This window comes from Pecten maximus, chromosome 16, assembly GCF_902652985.1.
Source record: "Pecten maximus chromosome 16, xPecMax1.1, whole genome shotgun sequence".
NCBI classification, from domain to species: Eukaryota; Metazoa; Mollusca; class Bivalvia; order Pectinida; family Pectinidae; genus Pecten; species Pecten maximus.
Genome location: NC_047030.1, coordinates 10,941,359 through 10,969,140, shown reverse-complemented (window position 1 = coordinate 10,969,140; position 27,782 = coordinate 10,941,359). Strand labels below are relative to the sequence as shown.

At 36.2% G+C, this 27,782-nt stretch overlaps 1 protein-coding gene across 2 annotated transcripts in view; it reads left to right on the top strand.

Moving 5' to 3' along the window:
- The window catches only part of LOC117344994 (dynamin-like 120 kDa protein, mitochondrial), a 32,389-nt gene extending 9,337 nt beyond the window's left edge, over positions 1–23,052 (top strand). For both annotated transcript variants that reach the window (XM_033907904.1, XM_033907905.1), the window contains 23 exons: positions 1,132–1,236; positions 1,428–1,514; positions 3,478–3,554; positions 3,795–3,912; positions 7,308–7,382; positions 7,992–8,063; positions 9,666–9,765; positions 10,961–11,091; positions 12,073–12,145; positions 12,652–12,724; positions 14,585–14,700; positions 14,873–14,937; positions 15,258–15,334; positions 15,933–16,025; positions 16,692–16,764; positions 17,072–17,227; positions 17,817–17,925; positions 18,408–18,541; positions 19,385–19,471; positions 19,785–19,901; positions 20,721–20,814; positions 21,272–21,382; positions 21,818–23,052. In XM_033907904.1, coding sequence (XP_033763795.1) covers positions 1,132–1,236; positions 1,428–1,514; positions 3,478–3,554; positions 3,795–3,912; positions 7,308–7,382; positions 7,992–8,063; positions 9,666–9,765; positions 10,961–11,091; positions 12,073–12,145; positions 12,652–12,724; positions 14,585–14,700; positions 14,873–14,937; positions 15,258–15,334; positions 15,933–16,025; positions 16,692–16,764; positions 17,072–17,227; positions 17,817–17,925; positions 18,408–18,541; positions 19,385–19,471; positions 19,785–19,901; positions 20,721–20,814; positions 21,272–21,382; positions 21,818–21,882 — 2,208 coding nt within the window. In that variant the 3' untranslated portion in view covers positions 21,883–23,052. The remainder of the gene's footprint in view (positions 1–1,131; positions 1,237–1,427; positions 1,515–3,477; positions 3,555–3,794; positions 3,913–7,307; positions 7,383–7,991; positions 8,064–9,665; positions 9,766–10,960; positions 11,092–12,072; positions 12,146–12,651; positions 12,725–14,584; positions 14,701–14,872; positions 14,938–15,257; positions 15,335–15,932; positions 16,026–16,691; positions 16,765–17,071; positions 17,228–17,816; positions 17,926–18,407; positions 18,542–19,384; positions 19,472–19,784; positions 19,902–20,720; positions 20,815–21,271; positions 21,383–21,817) is intronic.
- The last annotated feature ends 4,730 nt before the right edge of the window (positions 23,053–27,782 follow it).

The window sequence follows — 27,782 nt, the reverse complement described above, 5'->3', positions numbered from 1 at the left end:
GTTATGAATGGATTTGAACCCAATTTGGTCAGAAACTTCCTTTGGGGAAGGGGAACAGATTTTGCATAAATGGTGACTCTGACCCCCGAGGGGCCAAAGGGGCGGGGCCCAATATGGGAAATAGAGGTAATTCCTTTGAATCGCTACTAGTCATAAAGTTATGAATGGATTTGAACCCAATTTGGTCTGAAACATCCTTTGGGGGAGGGGAACAGATTTTGCATAAATGGTGACTCTGACCCCCGAGGGGCCCAATATGGGAAATAGAGGTAATTCCTTTAAATCGCTACTAGTTATTAAGTTATGAATGGATTTGAACCCAATTTGGTCAGAAACATCCTTGGAGGAAGGGGAACAGATTTTGCATAAATGGTGACTCTGACCCCAAAAGGGCCAAAGGGGCGGGGCCCAATAGGGGAAATAGAGGTAATTCCTTTAAATTGCTACTAGTAATAAAGTGATGAATGCATGTTCTAAAAACAATTCTTGAGGACTTTCAGACCTTAGATAGTCTGGACTTCATTAATCTTTATAGCAGTTCCGATTCCCACACTATAACCATATTTAGCATTGTTTGAGATTTACAAATAAAACAAATTGAATATGAACATTATTTTGACATTTGGTCTAATTCAACCAGGTGAGCGATACAGGCCCCATGGGCCTCTTGTTCCAATAGAATTACTGGTACATGGATGATATTTATATGCAAGACTTGTCTCATTCTAATTAATGCACAAAAATAAATTGAAAATTTTTCATCAGTTAATACTGTAACGATTTCTGATGGAATTGGTGTTTTTAGGTTAGCTAGCTCATGCATTACGTTGATGTCATAATTTGTTTTACATTCCTCATGAATTTTTGCAGCATTCGCAGCACAATGTTCAGGTCATGCTGCCACACAGACTGTACAGGGTTTGCACAGGGTATTTTATAAATAGGGTGCTCTTCAGGTTAAGTGGGATCCTTCTGAATAGTCTCAATGAAATTACAGAAAAAAACGGGTTCCTTATAATTTCCATTCTTCAAAAGTCTGAAGTGAGGATTTAAATGCAAACCCTGTTTAAAATGGTTATCATGATGGTCTACTTTGCCATTTCTATACTTCTGAGTTTCATATTCATCCAGATTCGCTACCAAAAAGAAATTGACAGATTAGAGAAGGAAAATAAAGACCTGAAGAAAAATCTACTGCTGAAGGAAAGCAAAGGTGGACGAAAGAGAGTGATGAAGGTATGCATGTATTTCTCTTGTCCATGTGTACTGGCACAATACACTTCACAAGGAATTAGTTTTGATTATTGAATTTCACAAAAAAAACATATTCATAAAATTTGATTCAATGTATGCATAAAACAATAGTCAAAGGATGAAACAAACATATAATTATATAGCCTGAGAACTGTCATTTATTTTCATTGTAGAAGTCCCTGATAGATATGTATTCTGAAGTACTGGACGAGTTGGCCGTTTATGACTCAAGCTACAACACACAGGATAACCTTCCTAGGGTATGTTACTACATGTACATCTACCTGTATTAAAAGTGCAGCTTATCTGTAATAAGCATTTCAATAAGCAATAAGTACATGGCCACGACTGGTGAAACTAGCACTGCACATGGAAACCACGACTGGTGGAACTAGCACTGCACATTGAAACCACGACTGGTGGAACTAGCACTGCACATGGAAACCACGACTGGTGGAACTAGCACTGCACATGGAATCCACGACTGGTGGAACTAGCACTGCACATTGAAACCACGACTGGTGGAACTAGCACTGCACATGGAAACCGCGACTGGTGGAACTAGCACTGCACATTGAAACTACGACTGGTGAAACCGTGATGTGTTATATCCTGGCCACTTACTCTGTTTTAATGGTTAATTTCTAGATTAAAAACGGTACAGGAGGTTTCTTACCTATCTGTCGGCGTGCATTGCCAGTAAAATCAGGCACAGAAAATATGGACATTTCACTCTCTCTGTTTCATCTTTAATTTTAATTTAATGCATACATGCCATATTTTCAGGAGACCAATAAGGGAGATTGATGATTATTTTAAGGGAATTTTGCCTAAAATAAGGGAGATTTGTGCGCGACATGAATATCGGCATTTTTACTCAATTTTAAAGCAATAAACTAATTTTGAAAGTGATAAAGTATATTTATATTTATTTTGGATATTAATCATATTGTATATGCAAACAACAAAAAGTTGTATAAGGTAAAAAATGCAATAAGTATACATTCGGATTCTGATGATATGAAACTATTTTTTTATTTTTTTTTTGTAAAAAAAAGTTTCACAGCTGTATGCATATTACGTAACAGCATTTGGAAAGGGTAATTATAATTACATGTAGCTTAAGATTAAGACAAACAAGTTAATCATTTATCAGTTTGGATTTTTCTTAAAATTAGAAAGCTTGATCCACTCTGAGGGAACACATGATTCAGTTGTAAAAATCACCATGAAATGTCATGTGGGATCCCTGATGTTGGAACATTTAGATATAAAAATATTCCAAGTGTGCAAGGGTATACATGAAGTCATGAGAATTAATTAAAATACAGTTACCATTAACCTGCATATACATTTTGTACCTGTAATAGTGATACAAAAATGGGAATACCGCCCATCATGCATACACAAAACCAGAAACTCTACCATACCTTGTTTGTCTTTTCGGAATGAAATAGGAAATAAATATCAGAAATTGATTTTTGGATTCTTTTTTAAGTTTGTTTCTGAGTGATGTTTTGTTGTAATAAAAACATAGTTCAGGTATCATTGGGTATCCATTCTTAATGCAGACCACCCCACTGATCAATCACTTAAATTTTAACTGATGTTGGCTCTATTTTTAAATCTAATTAGTTGTTACATATTAAGTTGTTGTAAATACTGTTTCCAGTAATTTGATGATTAAAAGTGTGTTTTACTTTATTAGGACAAATTAAACACATCTACACTCTTCTTGTAATAAACAGATTTTGTATTCTTTGTGACTGTTTGATTTATCACGGGCCGTAATATCTTGTAATTGCTGTAAATGTAAACTTTATTTATTTAACAACAATTGCAAAACAAGTTATATCAACTTATATTAATCACGCTTGTTGGCCTGTATGAGAGAAAGTGAGTGGTCTTACTGTGGGAGGAAACCGGAGTACCAGGGGAAAACCCACGTGGTCGGGCAGGTGACCCCACACCTTTTCACCTCCGATCTGACAATGTGATAATGTTGTCTTACAAATACTGATGTTTATTTATTTTCTCCTGTCAGTAAGAATGAAGGAGACAGGATAAGGTTATTCGAACTGGGCTGCTATATACATGAATGTATACCGACATTTAACCTGCAGTCAATACAATTAAGAGTTTGATTATATTCAACTGATCATAAGACTTATTATTGTTATTGTTATAAGATTATAATATACTGACTGACTGATGTGTTTATAGGTGGTTGTCGTTGGCGACCAGAGCTCCGGTAAAACCAGTGTGCTAGAGATGATTGCAAGGGCTAGGATATTTCCAAGGTTTGTAGCCTTTGTACATGCAGTATGTCAAAATCTATTTAAAATGCTGATTCTATAAAAAAATTTCAAAGTGAAGACTTGGTCACTCTTGATACTGTATTTATCTGGCAACTATAAGCTAAGCACGTGTATTAATTGTACAGCACAAGCTATTTCATTGTTTTTTCAATACACCCATTATCTGCCAGATATCTTGTTATGAGTGATATCACTGCCTTTTCTTTGCTGTGTGTTCCACAGGGGTTCTGGGGAGATGATGACAAGGTCACCAGTAAAGGTCACACTCAGCGAAGGTCCTTATCATATAGCACAGTTCAAGGACAGCACCAGGGAGTTTGACCTCACCAAAGAGTCTGAGGTATAGATAATCTTTGAAAAGAAAAGATGAAAATTCTATTTCAAAACTAAAGGAAGTGCCATATTTTACAAACATTAGACATAAATTCAGTAATATTGTATTCATTGAACTCAGATTTTTAAACTAAGATATTTAAAATTATATATGTTCATACTTGCCAACTTTTTAAAATTCTCATGGGGGAGAAAGTGTGTGAGCGACATTTTTGACCGGAAAACACATTTCACGCACGACACATTTAGCAAACAAAAACTAAGGGGAGATAATTTGCTATTGGAAAATAAATTCCTTGCATGAACACTCAAGCTTCCTTCCCTCACTTAAAAAAAGGGGGGGAAAAACTTATTTCAAGCTTGGCCAATGATCTTTTTTATTCAAGTTTGGAAAGATAATTATATAAGCAACAAGGTACAAAAAAATAGCTGCAAAATTACATCATTTTTAGGTCATCTGACCCGAAGGGTCAGGATGACCTATAGTCATCATGCTTCGTCCGTCGTCGTGCGCCGTGCGCCGTCCGCCGTCCGCCGTGCGCCGTCCGCCGTCCGCCGTGCGTAAACTTTTCACATTTCAATCTTCTTCTCAAGTTCCACCAGTGGGATTAAGCTGAAACTTGCCTGAAATGATCCTGAGATGGTCCTGACCAAGTGTTGTTATTTTTCGGGTCAGTCCGAAATCCAAGATGGCCGCCATAGCCGCCATTTTGAAAACACATTTTAAACTTCTTCTCAAGTTCCACTGGTGCCATTGAGCTGAAACTTGCCTGAAATGATCCTGAGATGATCTCGACCAAGTGTTGTTATTTTTCGGGTCGGTCCGAAATCCAAGATGGCCGCCATAGCCGCCATCTTGAAAAACACATTTTAAACTTCTTCTCAAGTTCCACTGGTGCCATTGAGCTGAAACTTGCCTGAAATGATCCTGAGATGATCCCGACCAAGTGTTGTTATTTTTCGGGTCGGTCCAAAATCCAAGATGGCCGCCATAGCCGCCATCTTGAAAAACACATTTTAAACTTCTTCTCAAGTTCCACTGGTGCCATTGAGCTGAAACTTGCCTGAAATGATCCTGAGATGATCCCGACCAAGTGTTGTTATTTTTCAGGTCGGTCCGAAATCCAAGATGGCCGCCATAGCCGCCATCTTGAAAAACACATTTTAAACTTCTTCTCAAGTTCCACTGGTGCCATTGAGCTGAAACTTGCCTGAAATGATCCTGAGATGATCCCGACCAAGTGTTGTTATTTTTGGGGTCGGTCCGAAATCCAAGATGGCCGCCATAGCCGCCATCTTGAAAAACACATTTTAAACTTCTTCTCAAGTTCCACTGGTGCCATTGAGCTGAAACTTGCCTGAAATGATCCTGAGATGATCCCGACCAAGTGTTGTTATTTTTCGGGTCGGTCCGAAATCCAAGATGGCCGCCATAGCCGCCATCTTGAAAAACACATTTTAAACTTCTTCTCAAGTTCCACTGGTGCCATTGAGCTGAAACTTGCCTGAAATGATCCTGAGAAGATCCCGACCAAGTGTTGTTATTTTTCGGGTCGGTCCGAAATCCAAGATGGCCGCCATAGCCGCCATTTTGAAAACACATTTTAAACTTCTTCTCAAGTTCCACTGGTGCCATTGAGCTAAAACTTGCCAGAAATGATCCTGATATGATCCCGACCAAGTGTTGTTATTTTTTAGATTGGTCTGAAATCCAAGATGGCCGCTGAGGCCGCCATCTTGAAAACACATTTTAAACTTCTTCTCCAGTTCCACTGGTGCCATTGAGCTTGAAATTGGTGAGGATGTTAAGGAAGGAGGGCCAACAAAGTGTTTTGTTATTTTTTCGGTCTCGTAAAAACTTTGACATGGCAGCAATGGTGGCCATTTTGTAACATGATTGCGCAATCATGGTTTTCCTGAACAACACCTATTTCAAACTTCTTCTCAAATTCCACCAGTGGGATTCAGCTCTAACTTACCAGAAATTATCCTTAGATGGTCCAGACCAAGTGTTGTTATTTATTGGGTCCGTCAGAAATCCAAGATGGCCACCATGGCCAACAGTGCCACTATATACTTGCTACAGAGAATGCATACTACAATAATATAAGGGTTTTAATTTAGAGTCAGATGACCGTTAAGGCCCCTGGGCCTCTTGTTAATTATTTATGGAAATGATTTAACTCACTGTTCACTCTAAATAAAAGTATTTACTTAGATATGTTATGAAAATTATGTTGTAAGATAGATGTCAGTCAATTAAATGCAAATTATCACAATGATATCACTTTCTATGAAGCTTTCTCTCAGCAGTAAACTTCAAAAGAAAATACCTAAAATGTCACAATAAATATCTAGAGTACAAAATAATATCTGAATGAAATTTCAAATGTTTCCTTTGGATTAGACTACAACAAAGACAATAATACAAAAATAAAAATAAAAAGGGCTGCACCAGCAGTTGTAATCACTATAGGCTTACAACTCAGTACTTTGTAGGTGGGGACTGATATTTAAATTCAAAGTTTTAACATGACAGTATTTAGTTTAAGAAAGTGAGTATTTGTGGACATGTTTTTGTCTTTCAAAATGTGAATTGGGAAAGTTTCTGCCAAAATAACACCAAGTATGCTGATGCTACGGTGATTGAAACGACGTTACCTACCGGCAACCAGGCCTTCGGTCTATATGGTCGTTATTGTGAATTTATTTCCTTGTGCTAATTATCTAAAGATCAGCCAATGTTTAAATGTAGTTAACATTTCAGTAAGTAATCTGTCAAATTTGATACTCTGTTGATAACATTGCCAGTGTTGTTTTCACTTTTTCTGTCCGAGATATACTGTCAAGTAGAGGTCGTTTATGCGCTTGACATCAAAGGCAGTATACGAAGCCATTTACAAGCGTTTAATCAACCATGACTGACCTGCTACAAAACCATCACCACGCGTCCTCAGCTTAATTGGTTTTAATTAATTGTTTATTTATCGGGGTATTGTCACCCTTGCAGTCAGTGAAGTGTCAGAATTTTGTTACGGTCTGTGAGCAGGTCAGTTAACTGACCAATGCCCCACACATATGTCTTTCACCAGCCAGCAAGCGTTACCTGTCATAGGCCTAAGTGAATCTAACAAGATGAATAGGGGCTCCATACGGGGTTATCAAGACATATTCTCCAAAATCGGGAGAATACACTATGTTTTATCTATACGATCGGGAGACGGGGCAGGGAGTCTGGAATCGGGAAATTCCCGACTAAATCGGGAAAGTTGGCAAGTATGTATGTTGACATAATTATTATGCTATGAATGATATACACAATGTATTAGAAATATAGCTATATATGATAGTTTTTGTATGGCAAATAAGCAATATTAGGTTTTCATATTAATTTTTACACAGTTAGCAGCTCTCAGGAAAGAAGTGGAGCTAAGGATGAAGGCGAGCGTACAAGAGGGACAAACAGTCAGTCCAGAGGTTAGTATCTGTCTGAAGTCCAGACTTAGGTATCTGTTTGTCTTAAAGTAGAGAACTACAAACGATCACTGTTGTGCTTTCAAATGGTGAAGCATACACAGATCATGTCTCGTTGCTGTGATGGGACCAATGCAAACCTTTTGGTTGAGCCATAGTTGACCAGGCATGCGCATCATAATTTTCTGTTCCTCTACACATGCACATTGCATGCAGTGAGTTGGCTCCTTCTGTAGTTAGACAATACTCACTTTAATTTCTGATTAAACTTGGCCCGATATTTTATAACTGAATACCTACAATGGTTTGTGTTTCTCAGGAAGCTAAGAAACAGATAAGTCTTTGTTGTCATGGGTGTGTTCTTGGGCAAGACACTTTACCCAAATTTATCTGGATGGCATATGACTAGCCTCTTTTATGTTGTTCAGTGAGGTAGTTACCAACTACTGCAAGGAGACCCCGCCTAAAATGACTGGCTGTTCACAGGGTGATAAAACCAGCAAACAAACAAACAAACAATCTTTTGGTAAAATAAATTGAACAGGCCATAAGATTGATACATGAACAAATAATGATTCTCAGTACGTAACCAATGTTAACTTACTTTTGTAGTGTATAGCTATGACGGTGAAGGGACCCACTCTCCCGAGAATGGTACTTGTGGATCTACCGGGTATTATTTCTGTAAGTATTTATCCACCTAATGTGAAAAGAATTACAAAAATGCAATAGGAAGTCAGCACTTTTTCCTACTTAGGCCACAGTTTATATGAAAATGAATGATATGAAACTAGAAATTGACAATGACGATTTGACAGGCTTTTCACACCTTTTGAAAACTGAAGGCAGAAATTACCTTTATGACCTTAAATGGAGGTCATCCTTATCAACAGATTTTGTGGCGGCCATACACCCAAGCTTGCTACAGACCCAATATCGGGTCCCTGGGCCTAGAATGTAGGTCAAGGTTATTCATTTGAACAAACAAGGTAGCCCTTCACCCAAGCATGCTACAGACCAAATATCAAGTCCCTGGGCCTTTTGGTGTGTCTAAAACTGGCATTTCCATCAACCATGTGTCAAATTTTGGTGTATTCCAATGATATGTTATCTGAGTTTAAGATATAATTGTTTTTTCCTGGGCACTGTTAAAGTTTATTTTTTATTATTTTCACGCAGCAATTACTTTTGAATCATTGTGTTTCACAGACTGTGAGAACTACTGTGGCCCATACAACAGACCTACACAAGTTTTGTTAAAATACAAACAAACATTTCAATATAGTCAGTAATATACACAGTGCAATTGTCAGCAAACTTACATATTGGCTGATTGAATTTAGACAAAGAATCTAACAAAACCATGTGAACTTACAATTACCTGCAGTGCTTTTGTTTGGCCAGTTTTACTGCCGAATATCGGTTTTTCCCCTATGCCAAAAATTTTGTATTTTCCTAAAATTTCAATAAAGTTTCCCATTAATAAAGTAAAAAAGATAAACATTTTGTTTCTTTTACCTTCTTTCTGACGTTTTGTAAAATGATAACATCACAATTTTGTAAGCCATGAAATATTTTCAGAACCTAACTAATACGAACATTATCACTTCAAACATGTTACATCATCATGTAGGCCTAGAGGCGTGCGATCTTTATTCTTTTCGATCTTGATCCTTAAAACGTTTTGTAATAGATGAATATAGATGTCAAAGATTTCAAGTGCTAAAATGACACCGACAATGTAAAACCATGTCACATAATAACAAATACTACACAAAATAACTGTCTAAAAAAGACACAAAATTACAGAGCCAGAAAAAATATTCAGCATTTTGATACCACCAGCACTATAATCCAATTTTTTGTGCTTTCATGCCCGACACCCAATAATAAAACCAAAATAAAACCACAATAAAAATATCCCATTTTACAGACCTAGGGTATCCTTGATAGAATCTTACATTTGTGTCAGAACAATAAGGAATTAGTTAAATTTTCTCAATAAATACATGTAAATGTAGGTGATATGTCACTCACCTTAAGGCTGAAATGAATTCCATATTACATTCACCACATCTGTGTAAGTTAGCCTAAATCTTACATTTGTGTCAGAACAATAAGGAATTAGTTAAATTTTCTCAATAAATACATGTAAATGTAGGTGATATGTCACTCGCCTAAAGGCTGAAATGAATTCCATATTACATTCACCACATCTGTGTAAGTTAGCCTACATGTATGTAGAAATTAACAGACTCAAAAATCTCTGTTTGGCTTGCCTTACAGACTGTAACAAATCAGATGGCACCTGACACTAAGGATTCTATCAGACATCTAGTCAGAAGTTACATGGAGAACCCCAATTCCATTGTTCTCTGTATTCAAGGTAAGTATTGTACTGGATCCATTATAACAGACAGAGTTTCTCAATACCTCTGCTACAGAATTGAGATATAAACCAGGACATTTAGTTTTTAAATTATTAAATTAATATAATCTGATGATCTACTGATTTCAGTATAAGTTATTCCCAAGTTGAATCAGTAGGAATCTGCTTGTATTTACCAGGGTAGCATAAGCAATGAGAGTTAACTCTAGTGTTTTGTATCCTTTAATACATACCAAACAGCCGTAGAGCAGGCTTTTGTATATACAGCGACTTCCCCATCTGGTATCTTGGGTTAATATGATCACCATACCAAGCTGTAGTAAGCTGTGGTCACAGAAAAGAACTATTGGAGTAAGAAAGGAGTGAGATATCATATATTATATAAATTTGTTTGTAATCCTTTTGTAGGTAACGCTATGGTCAGAAATACAGACTTAAATACCAGGGGTGCTGTGTAGGTAATGCTATGGTCAGAAATACAGACTTAAATACGAGGGGTGCTGTGTAGGTAATGCTATGGTCAGAAATACAGACTTAAATACGAGGGGTGCTGTGTAGGTAATGCTATGGTCAGAAATACAGTCTTAAATACCAGGGGTGCCGTGTAGGTAATGCTATGGTCAGAAATACAGACTTAAATACCAGGGGTGCGGTGTAGGTAATGCTATGGTCAGAAATATACAGACTTAAATACCAGGGGTGTGGTGTAGGTAATGCTATGGTCAGAAATACAGACTTCAATACCAGAGATGCGGTGTAGGTAATGCTATGGTCAGAAATACAGACTTAAATACCAGGGGTGCTGTGTAGGTAATGCTATGGTCAGAAATACAGACTTTAATACCAGGGGTGCGGTGTACGTAGGTAATGCTATGGTCAGAAATACAGACATAAATACCAGGGGTGCGATGTAGGTAATGCTATGGTCAGAAATACAGACTTAAATACCAGGGGTGCGATGTAGGTAACGCTATGGTCAGAAATACAGACTTAAATACCAGGGGTGCGATGTAGGTAATGCTATGGTCAGAAATACAGACTTTAATACCAGGGGTGCGATGTAGGTAATGCTATGGTCAGAAATACAGACTTAAATACCAGGGGTGCTGTGTAGGTAATTCTATGGTCAGAAATACACACTTCAATACCAGGGGTGCGATGTAAATGTATTACTGATTTTGTTTTGTTTTAGATGGTTCCTTAGATGCGGAGAGAAGTAATGTGACAGACCTGGTCAGTCAGATGGACCCTACTGGCCGAAGGACCATATTTGTGCTGACCAAAGTCGATTTGGCAGAGAGTAACCTATATAACCCTGATCGTGTAAGTGGCAAAACAAAATTCTCCAAACCTTGGTGTTCAAATCAGATCCAAAAGCGCTTCTCAGCTATACTATGAAGGGTGTGCTTTGTTTAAAACCTGATCAACATGTTAACAATCTTGTACACTTTTCGCCTCATTGTATGCACACTTCACTGGTAATTTGTTTGATGAAGGTGGCCGAAGTGTAGTCAGCAAAATGTCACAAAGGAAATCTAATATAGGGTGTGATCGACCAAAGATTATTTATATATGCAAACTTACGAACCTGAAGAATATCTTTTATAATACAGTCAATTTTTGTTATCTTGAACTCTGATAACTTGAATTCTGTGCTTAACTCGAGGTAAAAATTTAGTCCCAACAGTGAAAATTACATAAAAATGTTCTCAATGTTACCTCCAATACCCTGGATATGCATAGGGTATCTAGATGGTCATTCTCACTTCGTTACATGAACATCTAACAACATCCCATAAGGGGTCACGTCAGGGTGACCTCTGAGATGTGTGTACGTGTATTTCACTTTCAGGGCGAATTGTCAATTTGTCGATGTCATCGAAGCAAAACATTTCGTCACAGCATGCATCTGAAGCAAACCATTTCAACACAGCATGTATATAGCTATATGCTTTGTGGGACGAAATGACTTGAAAACAATTGACAGATTATACAGGCTATGCACTCTAGTCATGTTAATTCGGACATATAAAATTCACTTCCAAGATTCTGGAAGTAGTCATTTGATTGGCTAATCCAAAAGGTCACCCTGATGTGACCCCTTATGGGATGTTGTTAGATGTTCATGTAAGGTAGTGAGAATGACCATCTTGATTTTAATTAGATTGGGAAAATTTGTTATTTAAAGAGAATTCACTGTTATCTTTTCCACATGTATTTAAATTTTTTATGAAGATAAACCAGCCAATGTAAAGTGAAATTAGAAGGAACAATTTGAATGTTACAAAATGTATTTCCTTTCAGATCAAATCCATTTTAGAAGGCCGACTTTTCCCAATGAAAGCCTTAGGGTACTTTGCAGTAGTTACTGGGCGAGGTAAATATAATTGTAGAAATTTTATATCCTTCTAAGTTTTGTGTTAATGTATTGATAAATTCACCCTTATTATGGAGGGCCAAATAGGAGAGAGTTAAACTAGAGTTAACGGTTCTAGTTCATCTGTGGGAATTTCTGTGTTGTAAAGAATTTTAATGGATGGACATATGCTATAATGTAGGAAAACAAAGAGTAAATTAAACTGGAAACATTTCCTTAAGTGGTTTTAACAGAATAATTGAGATGATCTCTCAAGGGTAAACATCAAAATTTTCACAACGAGGAAGTTTAAGCTAAATACACAATGCCATTTGGCTGCAAAACTTTCCCCTATGCATGTAATTTTGTAATGTTTGTGATATTTATGGAACATGAATGTGCAAAAAAAAAAAAAATCACAGAAATAACCCTCATGCATATAGTTTATCTATCAAAATTGTGAGATTAAACCCCTGAAGAAATAACCACATTTACATTCTGATTGTGATGGTTTATACACACAACAGGTAACCAGAACGACAGCATACAGACAATCAAGGACTATGAGGAGACGTTTTTTAGAAACTCCAGATTGTTCAAGTGAGTCTGTAAAATGGTTTACAGGGAAGATGTCTTACCTGTGAGATTATAACTGTGATAATAGTGTTTTGACATTGTGGTTGTTTTGTGAAAGTAAGATGTGGAATATTATCTCGGAGAATATTGTATAAGTGTGTCATCTAGACAGGGAAGGTGTCTAATTGTAAGATAATGACTGTTATGTTGTGATTTGTAAGATAATGACTGTTATGCTGTGATTTGTAAGATAATGACTGATCTATTTTGACAGGGAGGGTGTGTGATTTGTATGATAATGACTGATATGTTGTGATTTGTATGATAATGACTGATCTGTTTTGACAGGGAGGGTGTGTGATTTGTATGATAATGACTGATATGTTGTGATTTGTATGATAATGACTGATGTGTTTTGAAAGGGAGGGTGTGTGATTTGTAAGATAATGACTGATATGTTGTGATTTGTATGATAATGACTGATCTGTTTTGACAGGGAGGGTGTGTGATTTGTATGATAATGACTGATATGTTGTGATTTGTATGATAATGACTGATGTGTTTTGAAAGGGAGGGTGTGTGATTTGTAAAATAATGACTGATATGTTGTGATTTGTATGATAATGACTGATCTGTTTTGACAGGGAGGGTGTGTGATTTTTAAGATAATGACTGATCTGTTTTGACAGGGAGGGTGTGTGATTTGTATGATAATGACTGATCTGTTTTGACAGGGAGGGTGCGTGATTTGTATGATAATGACTGATATGTTGTGATTTGTATGATAATGACTGATCTCTTTGACAGGGAGGGCGTGAGATTTGTATGATAATGACTGATCTGTTTTGACAGGGAGGGTGTGTGAGATTTGTATGATAATGACTGATCTGTTTTGACAGGGAGGGTGTGTGAGATTTGTATGATAATGACTGATCTGTTTGACAGGGAGGGCCTGAGATTTGTATGATAATGACTGATCTGTTTTGACAGGGAGGGCGTGAGATTTGTATGATAATGACTGATCTGTTTTGACAGGGAGGGTGTGTGATTTGTATGATAATGACTGATATGTTGTGATTTGTATGATAGTGACTGATCTGTTTTGACAGGGAGGGCGTGAGATTTGTATGATAATGACTGATATGTTGTGATTTGTATGATAATGACTGATCTGTTTTGACAGGGAGGGTGCGTGATTTGTATGATAATGACTGATATGTTGTGATTTGTATGATAATGACTGATCTGTTTTGACAGGGAGGGCGTGAGATTTGTATGATAATGACTGATCTGTTTTGACAGGGAGGGTGTGTGATTTGTATGATAATGACTGATCTGTTTTGACAGGGAGGGTGTGTGATTTGTATGATAATGACTGATCTGTTTTGACAGGGAGGGCGTGAGATTTGTATGATAATGACTGATCTGTTTTGACAGGGAGGGCGTGAGATTTGTATGATAATGACTGATCTGTTTTGACAAGGAGGGCGTGAGATTTGTATGATAATGACTGATCTGTTTTGACAGGGAGGGTGTGTGATTTGTATGATAATGACTGATCTGTTTTGACAGGGAGGGCGTGAGATTTGTATGATAATGACTGATATGTTGTGATTTGTATTATAATGACTGATCTGTTTTGACAGGGAGGGCGTGAGATTTGTATGATAATGACTGATGTGTTTTGAAAGGGAGGGTGTGTGATTTGTATGATAATGACTGATCTGTTGTGATTTGTATGATAATGACTGATCTGTTTTGACAGGGAGGGTGTGTGATTTGTAAGATAATGACTGATCTTTTTTCACAGGGAGGGTGTGTGATTTGTATGATAATGACTGATATGTTGTGATTTGTATGATAATGACTGATCTGTTTTGACAGGGAGGGTGTGTTAAAACCAACTCAGATGAACACACAGAACATGAGTATGGCTGTATCGGAACTCTTCTGGAAAATGGTGAAGGAATCAGTGGAGCAACAAGCGGATGCCTTCAAAGGTCAGTCAGGTCATGGTTCAAAGGTCAAATATTTGTGGTCAGTCATATCATTTTTAAGGTCAGATGTCCTTGTACATTTTCATTCATTCATGGAATCAAATCTCTTCTTTGTTAACTATAATTACATTTGCTGATTTAACTAAAGCTATTGAATATGTTTGATACATTTCAGCTACAAGATTCAACCTTGAAACTGAATGGAAAAATACATTCCCTCGTATTAGGGAGCTTGACCGGGTAATATGTCTTGAAATTCAAAATCTACAAACATATTCTAGTTTAGTCTTATGGCTTAAGCTTCTGGAAATAATTTTCAATTTTAAAATATCCTCTTCAGTGTTAGTTATAAGGACAAAACGGATGTAAGTCATGTTAAATTTGCTGCACTAAATGTGTCTGAAAACCCTTGATTGTCAAAGTAAAAGACATATTTGTAACAGCCCGTATCAATGAATGCTTAATGCTTATCCGTCCTCACATTTAAGATGCTAAGCAAAATGTTTTGGTTGATTTTGTTAAAATGGAGTGTTGATGTGGTTTTGATTGTCTACCCACAGGATGAACTGTTTGATAAAGCACGAGGTGAAATCCTGGATGAAATCATCAACCTTAGTCAAGTCACTCCGAAGGAATGGTAAGTGGGTTAATATCTTTTCGAGGATTTAAAACATGTCAAATTGATTCTAAAGGTCATCTTATGATGTCTTAATATACCATTATCCACAATTAATATTCAAGACTATATAATCATGTGCTCTTGTTATGTCAGGAGAGGACATGAATAATAGTCTTGGTCTCTAGGACTCTTTGCCATCATGATAAATCGAGAATATTACTTGAAATGACGCTTGAGTAAATTTAATAATAATATCAAGTTAATGCATTTTGTAATATATTTTGAAAAAACTTATAGCTAAAAAGTTTTATCTTTATAATTAAAATTTATATTTATAACTAATTAAAAGTATCTTGATAACTTCAGTTTATCTTTAAGTTTATTTTTATAACTAAAGTTTATCTTTATAACTAAAGTTTATCTTTATAACTAAAGTTTATCTTTATAACTTAATTAGTTTATCTTTATAACTTATCAAAAGTTTATTTTTATAACTAAAGTTTATCTTTATAACTAATGTGTATCTTTATAACTGAATTATGTTAATCTTTATAACATTTTTAGTTTATCGTTGATTCACAGTGTAATTATTTACCTGTTTTATGTTTACAAACAGGGAGGATGCTTTCACTCAGCGTCTGTGGGATAAGGCATCAACACACTTCTTTGAGAATATCTATCTTCCTGCTGCTCAATCACAAAACTCGGGGTATGTGTTCAACAGATACATAGCAAACTCTTCCATATTTATCCTAAAAAAACACCCCATCTCCAAGTGCAAATGTTTAATATTAGTTTTAATTGTAAGTTCGAGGAGGGCTTAGATTCTGCAAAAATGAAAAAGGGGCTTATATATTTGTGGGCAGGGACTTATTGACGGGTAAATATAGTAATATACAAATGATTCTGATGATGTTTTTGATGATAAATTAAAAGGGGTGGAAATGCTGCAGAAGTGAGACTAAGGTGGGTTTTTCTTTCATTGGCAACATCAAGGGGTTATATATATGTATCGCTACCGATAATGTCGTGTTGGTTTTCTTTTATTTTTAATATCTACTGATACACAACGTTTTTGTTCAATATATATATTATATTAAATGTATGTTTAGATAAATTTGTTTAGAGTTTCTTATTACTGTAAATGTTGAAATTTATGCAAGAAGGAAATTTATGCTAATTAGGTGGAGTCCTTTTGATCGCAGAAATTTCCCCCATACGTATTATTTGGATATCAGTTTGCATAATCACACTACTATTGTGGGGCCTTTTTTGCATAACAGTTTACTGTGTTGATCAATGATTGATAACCAAGTAACTTTCTGTACAATCTCACCTTAGTACTGATCTAATGTAACAAAGCTTTATGTTACAGTACATTCAATACAACTGTTGATATTCGACTCAAACAATGGGCAGACGCAGTATTACCACGCAAATGTGTAGAGGTAGGTGGTTATACTTAACATTTAGTTTTCTGTTCTAACTTGTTCTCACTTATTGATTTCTGACAGTAAAACATTACTTTTTTTATTTTACTTATATAAGAATTTATTTCTGCTGTGAAAATCAATAAATAAAAAACTGACAACTTCTGTTTGGGACATTTCTGACTTTAATTATGATGCCTTTTTTAAGTAGTGTATATAAATTAACCATAAATCTTGTTTGACAAAGTTTGATATGTTTGACTTTTTTTCTTACTCCGCCCCAGTTTTGTATTTTGAGATAGTGACTATGTTATGGACACTTCAGGTGGGGTGGGACACGTTGCATGACGAGTTCCTAAAGTTTGTGGAACGGGACAAGAAAAGTAAATCCCACGAAGAGCTTTTTGACAAACTGAAGCAGACAGTGATTGAGACAAGCAAGTCTAAACACATGTGGGATAGCAAGGCAGAAGACAGTCTGGTAAGTACGCAGAAAAGTTCTTCGTAATCACGGATTGGTTGAAATTAAGATACACAGTTTTCAGAAAAAGAGTTTTCTTAATCAATGATAGGTTAAAATAAAACACAGTTCTCACTAGGTAAAGGTCTTCCTAATCACTGATTGGTTGAAATTAAGCCACACAGTTTCTCAAATAAAAATTTTCCAAATCACTGATTGATTGAAATAAAGACTAACAATCCTCAGAGATAAAAGTTTTCTTAATCATTGATTGGTTGAAATTAAGACACACAGTCCCAAAATAAGATATGTTAAATCACCGATTGGTTTAATGCTGGACCCACAAACAAGTTCCCAAAATTACTGTTCAGTTGATACTATAAACTGGAGGTATAGTCAGATTAATTCAGCAGTAGTTTCAAAACAACACTCAGAATTGTCCTATTTAGCACACTGAATAACTTGATGAGGTTTTGTGATATCTTCATAATGTTACCATGATAGCGTCGTTGTGACTCTCATTGTGATGTGACCTTATAGCTGTTAATAGGACATTAAACAAATAAAACAAAACCAAACCAAACTCATTGTGACATATTGTGGTTGACAGCGTGTGATCCAGGTAAACACCTTGGAGGACAGGTCTGTCTCTGATAAACAACATTGGGACAATGCTATACGCTTCATGGAGGAGTCCATACGCTCTCGCCTTGATCAGAGTGAGTACATAAAATACGCCTTTCCTACTCATAAATTGGTGTTGGTCACACTGTACACGTTGTTCACAACACTTCTGGTTAATCTGGATTTTGTTTCTGTCAGTGACAATTTATAGAATGTAGACTCATGAAAATCTGTAATTCTGCAAAATGTAAAAATGCAAACTGGATGGCCTGGATGGAAGTGCTAGAGGGGTCATACTGTCTGAGGAGACCCAGAGTACATGGGAAAACTCACATGGTTGGGCAGGTGACCCCATATATTTTCACATCTGATCGGGGATTTAAATCCCTGCTGCCTAGGTGAAAGGTGAGTGTTACCTCTGCTGCACATGACCGCCCACCAACTCTGTAAACTAGAGTATACAGCTAGATAACAAATAACTAATGACATGTATAATGACTGTTTGCCCAGTAACAATTTTCTGGACTTGTTATAATTTATCAAGTAAGTAATCAATGACCATTTTGCTCATTTGTAGCGGAAGCTCGACTCAAAGAGATGACCGGTCCAGGGACTCGGGAACAGTGGCTGCATTGGAAACACCGTACTACTGATCACAAAAATCGAGTTGCTACCAAGGACGAGCTGCAGAAAATTCTTGCTTCAGACAAGGTACTTGTTCACTCTAGGCTATTTACCTTTTTTATTGATCATTCTTACTTCTGTTGAAGCTTTATAACAATTTACATGATAGAACACAGGGTACCTCAATGATATTGATACAATTAGATCCAGCTCAGAGACTCAATTTCTTGGTCAGGGCGAGTCTTCTTTGGAAGTTACTGTACAATAATACACCATAAGGGACTATAAGTTACCTCTACATCTGTTTTGTATGTATACTTCATACTTACATAACGCCAAAGTCAGCGTGCTAACAGCTTCAAATTCAAAGCTTGAGGGATTTCAAGCAAACTTCAAACAATGATCAAGGACCATAGTATTTCGGACAAGTTCGAGTTTCAGGGTCAAGGTAAAGGTCACTGTTATTATTTTTAGCAGGGGCGAGTCATAATTATATTGTTTTAGAAATACCAAGTATGCTTGTTTATAAAAAGTAGTTCCTTATCATGGTTTGGTTTGTTTGGTTTGGTTTGTTTGGTTTGTTTTGTTTAACGTCCTATTAACAGCCAGGGTCATTTAAGGACGTGCCAGGTTTGGAGGGGGAGGAAAGCCAGAGTACCTGGAGAAAAACAACCGGCCTACGGTCAGTACCTGGCAACTGCCCCACGTAGGTTTCGAACTCGCAACCCAGAGGTGGAAGGCTAGCGTTAAAGTGTCGGGACACCTTAACCACTCGGCCACCGCGGCCCCAGTTCCTTATCAACCATGTAAACAACTTACAAATGTTTATATTACAGGTGTTAAAGTGTATGTATTGGTATTGTTAGTGCTGAGTGAGGCAGAACAAAAAATAATGTTGTTGCTAAAATAAGTATCTTTCTTTTGTCACAGACTCATAAATCTGTGATAGCCCCTGATGAGTTGACCACTGTGAGGAGGAATCTCCAGACACAAGGAGTAGATGTGGACAATGAATTTGTAAGTACTTATAATCATAATATACAATTATGGCACTTTGTTTTGAATGATAAGTTTTCTGTCGGTGAGATGAAACCTAGCAATAGGTGGAGTCATGTAGTTTGTAAATTAGCAACTTAAATTTATGTCTTAAGGTACCATATATATGTTTACTATGAACTGATGTTTGTATTTACAGATTAAGGAGATTGTATTTAGTAATTTAAATTATGTTTTAAGGTACCAGATTAAGGAGACTGTATTAATTTAGTAATTTAAATTATGTGTTAAGGTACCATATATGTTTACTGTGAACTGATGTTTGTATTTACAGATTAAGGAGACGTGGTACCATGTATACAGGGAATCCTTTATGAGGAAAGCATTATCTCAAGCCCAGGACTGTCGCAAGGGGTTCTACTATTACCAGAAGGGCTTCCAGGATACAGGGGTAAGTCTGAGATCATGTATTGTGCAAAACTACACTCATATATTCAGTGTGATAGTGAGCAAGTTTAACTTATACAGCAGGACATGCTCATCGTCACACCAAGCCTGTTTAGTTGGATGACACATTCACAGACCCTTGTTTCTCATTCTGTGTTAAACTGAGGGTGGGTACATAGAGAAACTGGGATTTAGTTCCTCAATTCTCCAAAGAATGTGCAGGCATATCAGAGTTTGTACCTGCCTAGTTTAGACCGATACAAATCTGTTCATGTGGGATGACTAGGTGATTTATAATGTAATCTGTTCATGTGGGATGACTAGGTGATTTATAATATAATCAAACCTTAAAACAACAGTCCTTAAAATGCTACATAAAAGAGACTTTGAAGAAAACATACATTTCAAAGTCCCCATCCTGTTTAATGCATAGCTTGGTTCAATTGGTCATTCCACCATTCCAAAGGTGACATCACCATTCTGAACACCAAACATTTCATGTATTTGGAATACAAAATTGGCCTGGCACTTATCTCTGTTGATGTAGCACACACTGTCAGCATAGTTCTCTTGTTCTGATAGAATAAAATCATGCTGACAATTTTTAAGGTGAAGTGCTGATTGACTAAACTGAAAGGTCATTTAAATGGGACCCTGATCACAGTAAATTGAAATATTTTGATGTACCACATAGTAAACGAAGCCAAGACCAGGGTATTCTAATAAGATTGTACATTAGGATAATCCAGAGACTATTTCACATTTACGATTGAAAGTCTTAGAATTTCTTGGTTATTTTGATATTAACTGTGTGTTGTAACAGCTGGAGTGCCATGACGTAGTACTGTTCTGGAGACTACAAAGAATGCTACAGGTCACTAGTAATGCTCTACGCCAACAGGTCATGAACAATGAAGGTAAGCTCTTCATCTAACAATACATTCTACTTAGTGTTCACCTCTTCCATACTGAAGAAATCATTTCATTATTTTGAAACTAGCAATTTCGTTCAAAATGGAATTTGCAATTATTGATACATATTGTTTTGTTCAGTGTTGCCTCACATTGTTCAGTGTTGCTTCACATTGTTCAGTGTTGCTTCACATTGTTCAGTGTTGCCTCACATTGTTCAGTGTTGCTTCACATTGTTCAGTGTTGCTTCACATTGTTCAGTGTTGCCTCACATTTTTCAGTGTTGCTTCACATTGTTCAGTGTTGCCTCACATTGTTCAGTGTTGCCTCACATTGTTCAGTGTTGCTTCACATTGTTCAGTGTTGCCTCACATTGCTCAGTGTTGCCTCACATTTTCTCTTGGCATATTTATGTTCCTAATATGTTTATATTCCTAAACATTACTGCTGTGATGTTGACAGCTCGTCGACTGGAGCGGATCATAAAGGACGTCCTTGAAGACTTTGTGGACAACAAGGAAGTTTTGAGCAAGTTGTTGACCGGACGCCGTGTCCAGCTGGCTGAGGAACTGAGTAAGTTTGGAAGAGCGGGTACAGAATTTGACTTTATCTAAGAGTAGCTATGCTATGTTGTTTCACTTTCCTATTGAATATTAGTGATTCGGAGAAGCCAGGACATTGTTGCCACACTAAGATTAATGATGTCACAAATAGTCGCATATCTTAAATGGTTTCACAATAAACAGTACAACCTCTGTATATTGTGATTGAAGATTCAGAGGAAATGTAAATAAAGTAACTGAAAACTCCTATTTATCTATATGCTACTAGAGTTGCCTAATTGTAAAAATGAAATCTTATGAATGTATTGCACTTCTTGAGTTTAAACTCTTTGTCTATACCAGGCAGGTATCAGTCAGTTATTAAAGGGTTTTCAGATTGAGTTGATTAAATGATAATAATAAAAAAATAAGACAAAATTAATTTCAATTTTTTCTTCTGTTTCAGAAAAAGTAAGACAGATTCAAGAAAAATTAGAAGAATTTATCAATGCTCTCAACAAGGAGAAATGACGAAACACTACGCTGTAATTAGACGGTTATCTCGACTGTGTTGTGAACTTGGCACATTGTGATTGGTCTACTTGGTGCAGATCCTGAACGCAAGATTACATGGATGTTGTGACAGTTTCCTTTAAATATCTATGTCATGCCATCAACAGATTCCAGATACTTGTAGCTTTTGTGAATGTGTATGGAATGGGTCGCTGTCTATATGTGCTGCTGGCAACAATTTTATTTATTGATGGACAAACGTCTTAGGTATTATGACCGATAGCCAGTAATTTTGCATAATATGATAAAATATTATGCTAAGTATCAGTAAAACTTTTTATGTTTAATAATATACTTATTATACTTAAGATTTAATGATTTATAGCCTAAAACTATCAAGGAGAGGGACAGAAACAGATCTATCAAAAAATATCCCTCTGTCTGTATCAAATATTAGATTTATTTAATACATAATTATCTTTTCTGTACCCGTTTACCTGATCGGAGTATTTACTACAACTATATCCCATTCTAAGTCAATGCTGCCCTCAGATCTCTTATCAAAAATCGTGTAGCGAATGATGTTCATTAAAATTTATATATTTCAATTCAATTTTACTTTTAGTCAACAGTCATTAATAATACCTATGAATATGCTATTGTATCAAATCTATGGTATACAATTTGTTCATTTTAATTTTTTTAATTTAATGAAAACTTAATGCAATGTGTGTTGAGCTTAAATTTATGTTAGGAATGGTTCATTTAAATGGAAACACCTATTCTAGCCTACCTGTAAAATGTGCTACAACAGCAGAATTCTTAAGACTTCTACAGAGGTTTAAAACTTTGCTCATTCCTGTGTTTGGGCTATAAATAATTATGGCATTGCGGTCTATCAGAGAAAATGAGTTGAATTTCTTCACCATTTGTGTCCATGTGTACTATGTGTGACATCAGAAGATGGATCAATACTCGGTCATTGTTCTTGTTAGATTAAGGTACTTTATATTCTAAGTCATTTTAGTTACAGAATTTTAACTTTGTTGCTTATATTTTGTTATTCTGGTTAAATTTATATTCATTATAATTTCTCCATTTATTGATACTAATTAAAAATTATGTTACATTCACCATTTATACTAATCTAGGAGAAGAAATTAAATTCATATTCAATGATAGCATTTTTTAGGTCATCTGACCCGAAGGGTCAGGATGACCTATAGCCATCGTGCTTCGTCTGTCGTCGTCCGCCGTCCGCCGTGCGCCGTGCGCCGTCCGTAAACTTTTCACATTTTAATCTTCTTCTCAAGTTCCACCAGTAGGATTCACATGAAACTTGCCAGAAATGATCCTGAGATGGTCCTGACCAAGTGTTGTTATTTTTCGGGTTGGTCCGAAATCCAAGATGGCCGCCATAGCCGCCATTTTGAAAACACATTTTAAACTTCTTCTCAAGTTCCACCACTGCTGTTGGGCTGAAACTTGCCAGAAATGATCCTGAGATGATCCCGACCAAGTGTTGTTATTTTTTAGATCAGTCCGAAATCCAAGATGGCCGCCATAGCCGCCATCTTGAAAAACACATTTTAAACTTCTTCTCAACTTCCACCAGTGCTATTGAGCTGAAACTTGCCTGAAATGATCCTGATATGATCCCGACCAAGTGTTGTTATTTTTCGGATCGGTCCGAAATCCAAGATGGCCGCCATAGCCGCCATCTTGAAAAACACATTTTAAACTTCTTCTCAAGTTCCACCAGTGCTATTGAGTTGAAACTTGCCTGAGATGATCCTGATATGATCCCGACCAAGTGTTGTTATTTTTTCGGGTCGGTCCGAAATCCAAGATGGCCGCCATAGCCGCCATCTTGAAAAACACATTTAAAACTTCTTCTCAAGTTTCACCAGTGCTATTGAGCTGAAACTTGCCTGAAATGATCCTGATATGATCTCGACCAAGTGTTGTTATTTTTTAGATCAGTCCGAAATCGAAGATGGCCGCCATAGCGGCCATCTTGAAAAACACATTTTAAACTTCTCAACTTCCACCAGTGCTATTGAGCTGAAACTTGCCTGAAATGATCCTGATATGATCCCGACCAAGTGTTGTTATTTTTCGTTATTTTTCGGGTCGGTCCGAAATCCAAGATGGCCACCATAACCACCATCTTGAAAAACACATTTTAAACTTCTTCTCCAGGTTCATTGGTGCCTTTGAGCTGGAAATGGATAAGGATGTCAAGGAAGGCGAGCAAACATAGTGTTATTTTTTTGGCCTCGTAAAAACTTTGACATGGCAGCAATATGGCGGCCATTTTGTAACATGATTGCGCAATCATGGTTTTCCTGAACAACACCTATTTCAAACTTCTTCTCAAATTCCACTGGTGGAATTCAGCTCTAACTTACCAGAAATGATCCTGAGATGGTCCTTACCAAGTGTAGCTATTTATCGGGTCGGCCAGAAATCCAAGATGGCTGCCATGACAGCCATCTTGAAAAACACATTTTATACTTCTTCTCCAGTTCCACTGGTGCCATTGAGCTGGAAATTGGTGAAGATGTTAAGGAAGCAGGGCCAACAAAGTGTTGTTATTTTTTTGGCGTCGTAAAAACTTTGACATGGCAGCAATGGCGGCCATTTTGTAACATGATTGCGCAATCATGGTTTTCCTAACAACACCTATTTCAAACTTTTTCTCAAATTCCACCGGTGGGATTCAGCTCTAACTTACCAGAAATGATCCTGAGATGGTCCACACCAAGTGTTGTTATTTATTTAGTTGTTCAGAAATCCAAGATGGCCACCATGGCCAACAGTGCCACTATATACTTGCTACAGAGAATGCATACTACAATAATATAAGGGTTTTAATTTAGAGTCAGATGACCGTTAAGGCCCCTGGGCCTCTTGTTTGAATAAATTTTGATATTCCATATTCATCAACATACTATTTGTACCATATGCTTGTACTCATGTGCGATTCAAAAAGTAATTTTTTTTTAAAGAATACTGAAAATAGAGACATGCTCTCCAGAATTTACTAAGATATCCGATATATTGTGCAATTGTTTAATTTCTATACTGTAGTGACCATCATGATCAAGAAAAACATTTCCCGCTCCACAGGCATACTGCATGGAGGTCATCATTATAATCTTGTTCAATGAAACATTTTCCTTTGGTACTGTATAGACAATATTGGTCAGTGAAACGTTTTGCTTTTGGTACTCATTGTACTGTAGTGACTGTTTAAGTTGGTAAACGTCATTGTCAGTGAAACGTTTAACTCTCAATTTGGTATCAACTGTCTTGGTCAATTAAACATTCATCTTTGGTACTGTTTGTACTGTAGTGACGAGCATGTTAATAAACTCTCTTGATGGTCTTAGTGTATATTATACTGCAACAGAAAAACTCTGTTTTGTGCAGTTCAGATATGAATGTGTTCACGCAATAGATTCTTTTTGGTGTTTTACATAATCAATCTATTCATTACCTACTTCGCATTATTGGAATAAGGTAGACTAAATGTATTAATGAAATAAAAATATGACTAGTATAAAATGCAAAACTCTACTACCTTTTTTTGTATTTCAACAAAAGCCAGTATCTGAGTGCTGATGTTTGGGAGAAGTACAGTAGTAAATCTAGCACCATGCTGTGTGTGGTTCTACAATGTAAACTTCTTCTCTTTCTGTGATTTATTTTGAATGTATAACTGATGTATGTAAAACAATAAAATCATTAAATACAGCTATTTTCTATTATTTTTTACTGTACTTTGTATGACTATCAACTATTACTTCCAAGATTTGATATTAACTTCATGGGGCCACGTTTGTTTATGCAGACAAACCGGTCGGTCAGTTTTTAAATGTAATATTTTAAACATATATCATGACCGTCCTGCAAATGTTAATACAGGACTTGGAAGTAAAGGCTCGTCTGAAAACAATATCAAATCACCTGGTCTGTCTTCATAAACAAACAAATCTGGTCCAACCCTTTGTACCACGAAAACGGCTGTGGTAAGTGATTGGTTTCCATGATTGATTATGTTCAACAGCCAGTGGACAGCCATGGTCACTCTTTGGGCCAAACAAATTGAGCTGGGTACAATGTATATGGAATGTCAAAAATGTAGGGGTTAAAGTCGCGTGTGGTGTACATAATTCAGATTAATTTGTTCTGCTTACAATTTATCCCCTGCTTTCATCTAAACGGGGGATATTATTTTTTGTCCGTCCGTCTGTCCGTCCATCTGTCACATTTCGTTTCAGTGCAATAACTGCAACAAATGTTACAAATGTTAATGGATTTTTTTCCCAAGTTTATTAACAAGATTAAATGCTCCTAGGGCTCAGCCAGGTTTGATTGCCACTTTTGCCGGACAGCCAATAGACAAAGGACAATTTGAATTGTCCACTATCTGATGGTGGTGGAAAAAACACATAAAAAGCTAAATCATCATTTATGACATTTTATTCATAGATCAGTGTACAAAATCCCAACACTTATATTATAAGCCAACTACATTACTTACTATGCATATAGGAAAAGTTCAGTGAATTGTTTATGATATTTTATTCATTGCATTCCATCCCCAATGTAAAAAAAAAAAATATATGGTATTGTTAATGGATACGAGGTACAATGTATTTGAATTGAAAATATTCTTTTTTTTTTTTGTATACAACCTAATAAGTGCACTGTGCACTTTACAAACAAAATAGATGTACAGAAAAAAATTCCATGCAAAATTCGGTTGGTATTTTTTCCCATGAGTTTTTGGTTAAAAGATTGAAGATTATATACATATCTATTACCAGGTATATAGGCAGACCAGCAAAGTAAGGAACTTTTATATGTTTAAAGTAGCGCACCCATCCTCTTTTCCCATATAAGCTGGGGTGTACTTAAGGGGCAAGTGCGCTTATTAGATTGAATATGGTACATACTGAATGATGTGGGCTACACTTTACAGTAATACTAGGAAACCTGTCTCTCAGATACTCTACGGGATATAAATAAAAACAATAGGACCTTATCTGGTAGAACATTTCATTTGACAAGATACACTCGGGGTGGTTTATAGGTTTTAGATGAGAAGACTTAAAGTGCCCCTGAATATGTTCTAGAACATCTCACAACATACACACATAAAACAATAGTGTATTTCATGTACACATAATGATCTCTACAGTGGACATTCGTGATGAGACAATTGTACACTGACAATAAGGATCATTTCTTCATTTTAGGTTAACGACATTTATTACAATTCATTTTGCTAAACAAGTTTTTCCCTCAGTAATCTATTTCTAGTCTTGCTTTTATTACAATATTTTACACTTATTTGTTAAAATAGTTACAGTTTATACAAGACAAATATTACATCAATTTCTTCAAAATTAGTCCTTTGATTAAAAATTATTTTTGAATTTTTATCAAAACATTACTCAAATAACACACTTCCTAGGACATTTCATTGATGAGATTCGATATTTTGAGGACAACCTGACATAATGCAAGACATGAAAATCACATTTACAACAAAAATTTTATCAGGATAATCAACATAACATGACACACTGCCAAGTACCTAGAAAATATATATATATACACGTTTTGTGAAGGCAGACTTTTTTCAAACAAACACAGATATTCAATACCACATTCTATATACCTGTATCTGGAATATACTTGTACACAATTTCCGTTCAACTCTCAAACCATTACGATTAAATCCATGTTTCTCTTTCTAATTTTCCTCATACAATACTGTAAACATGGAAATTTATGCTAAATAAGCGAAGACCATTTGGCCATTTTAATTCCCCCCCGGCATATTATTTCATAATGCATGCAAAAAAAAAATTTGCAGAAGCAATCCCCATGCATATAGTTTACAG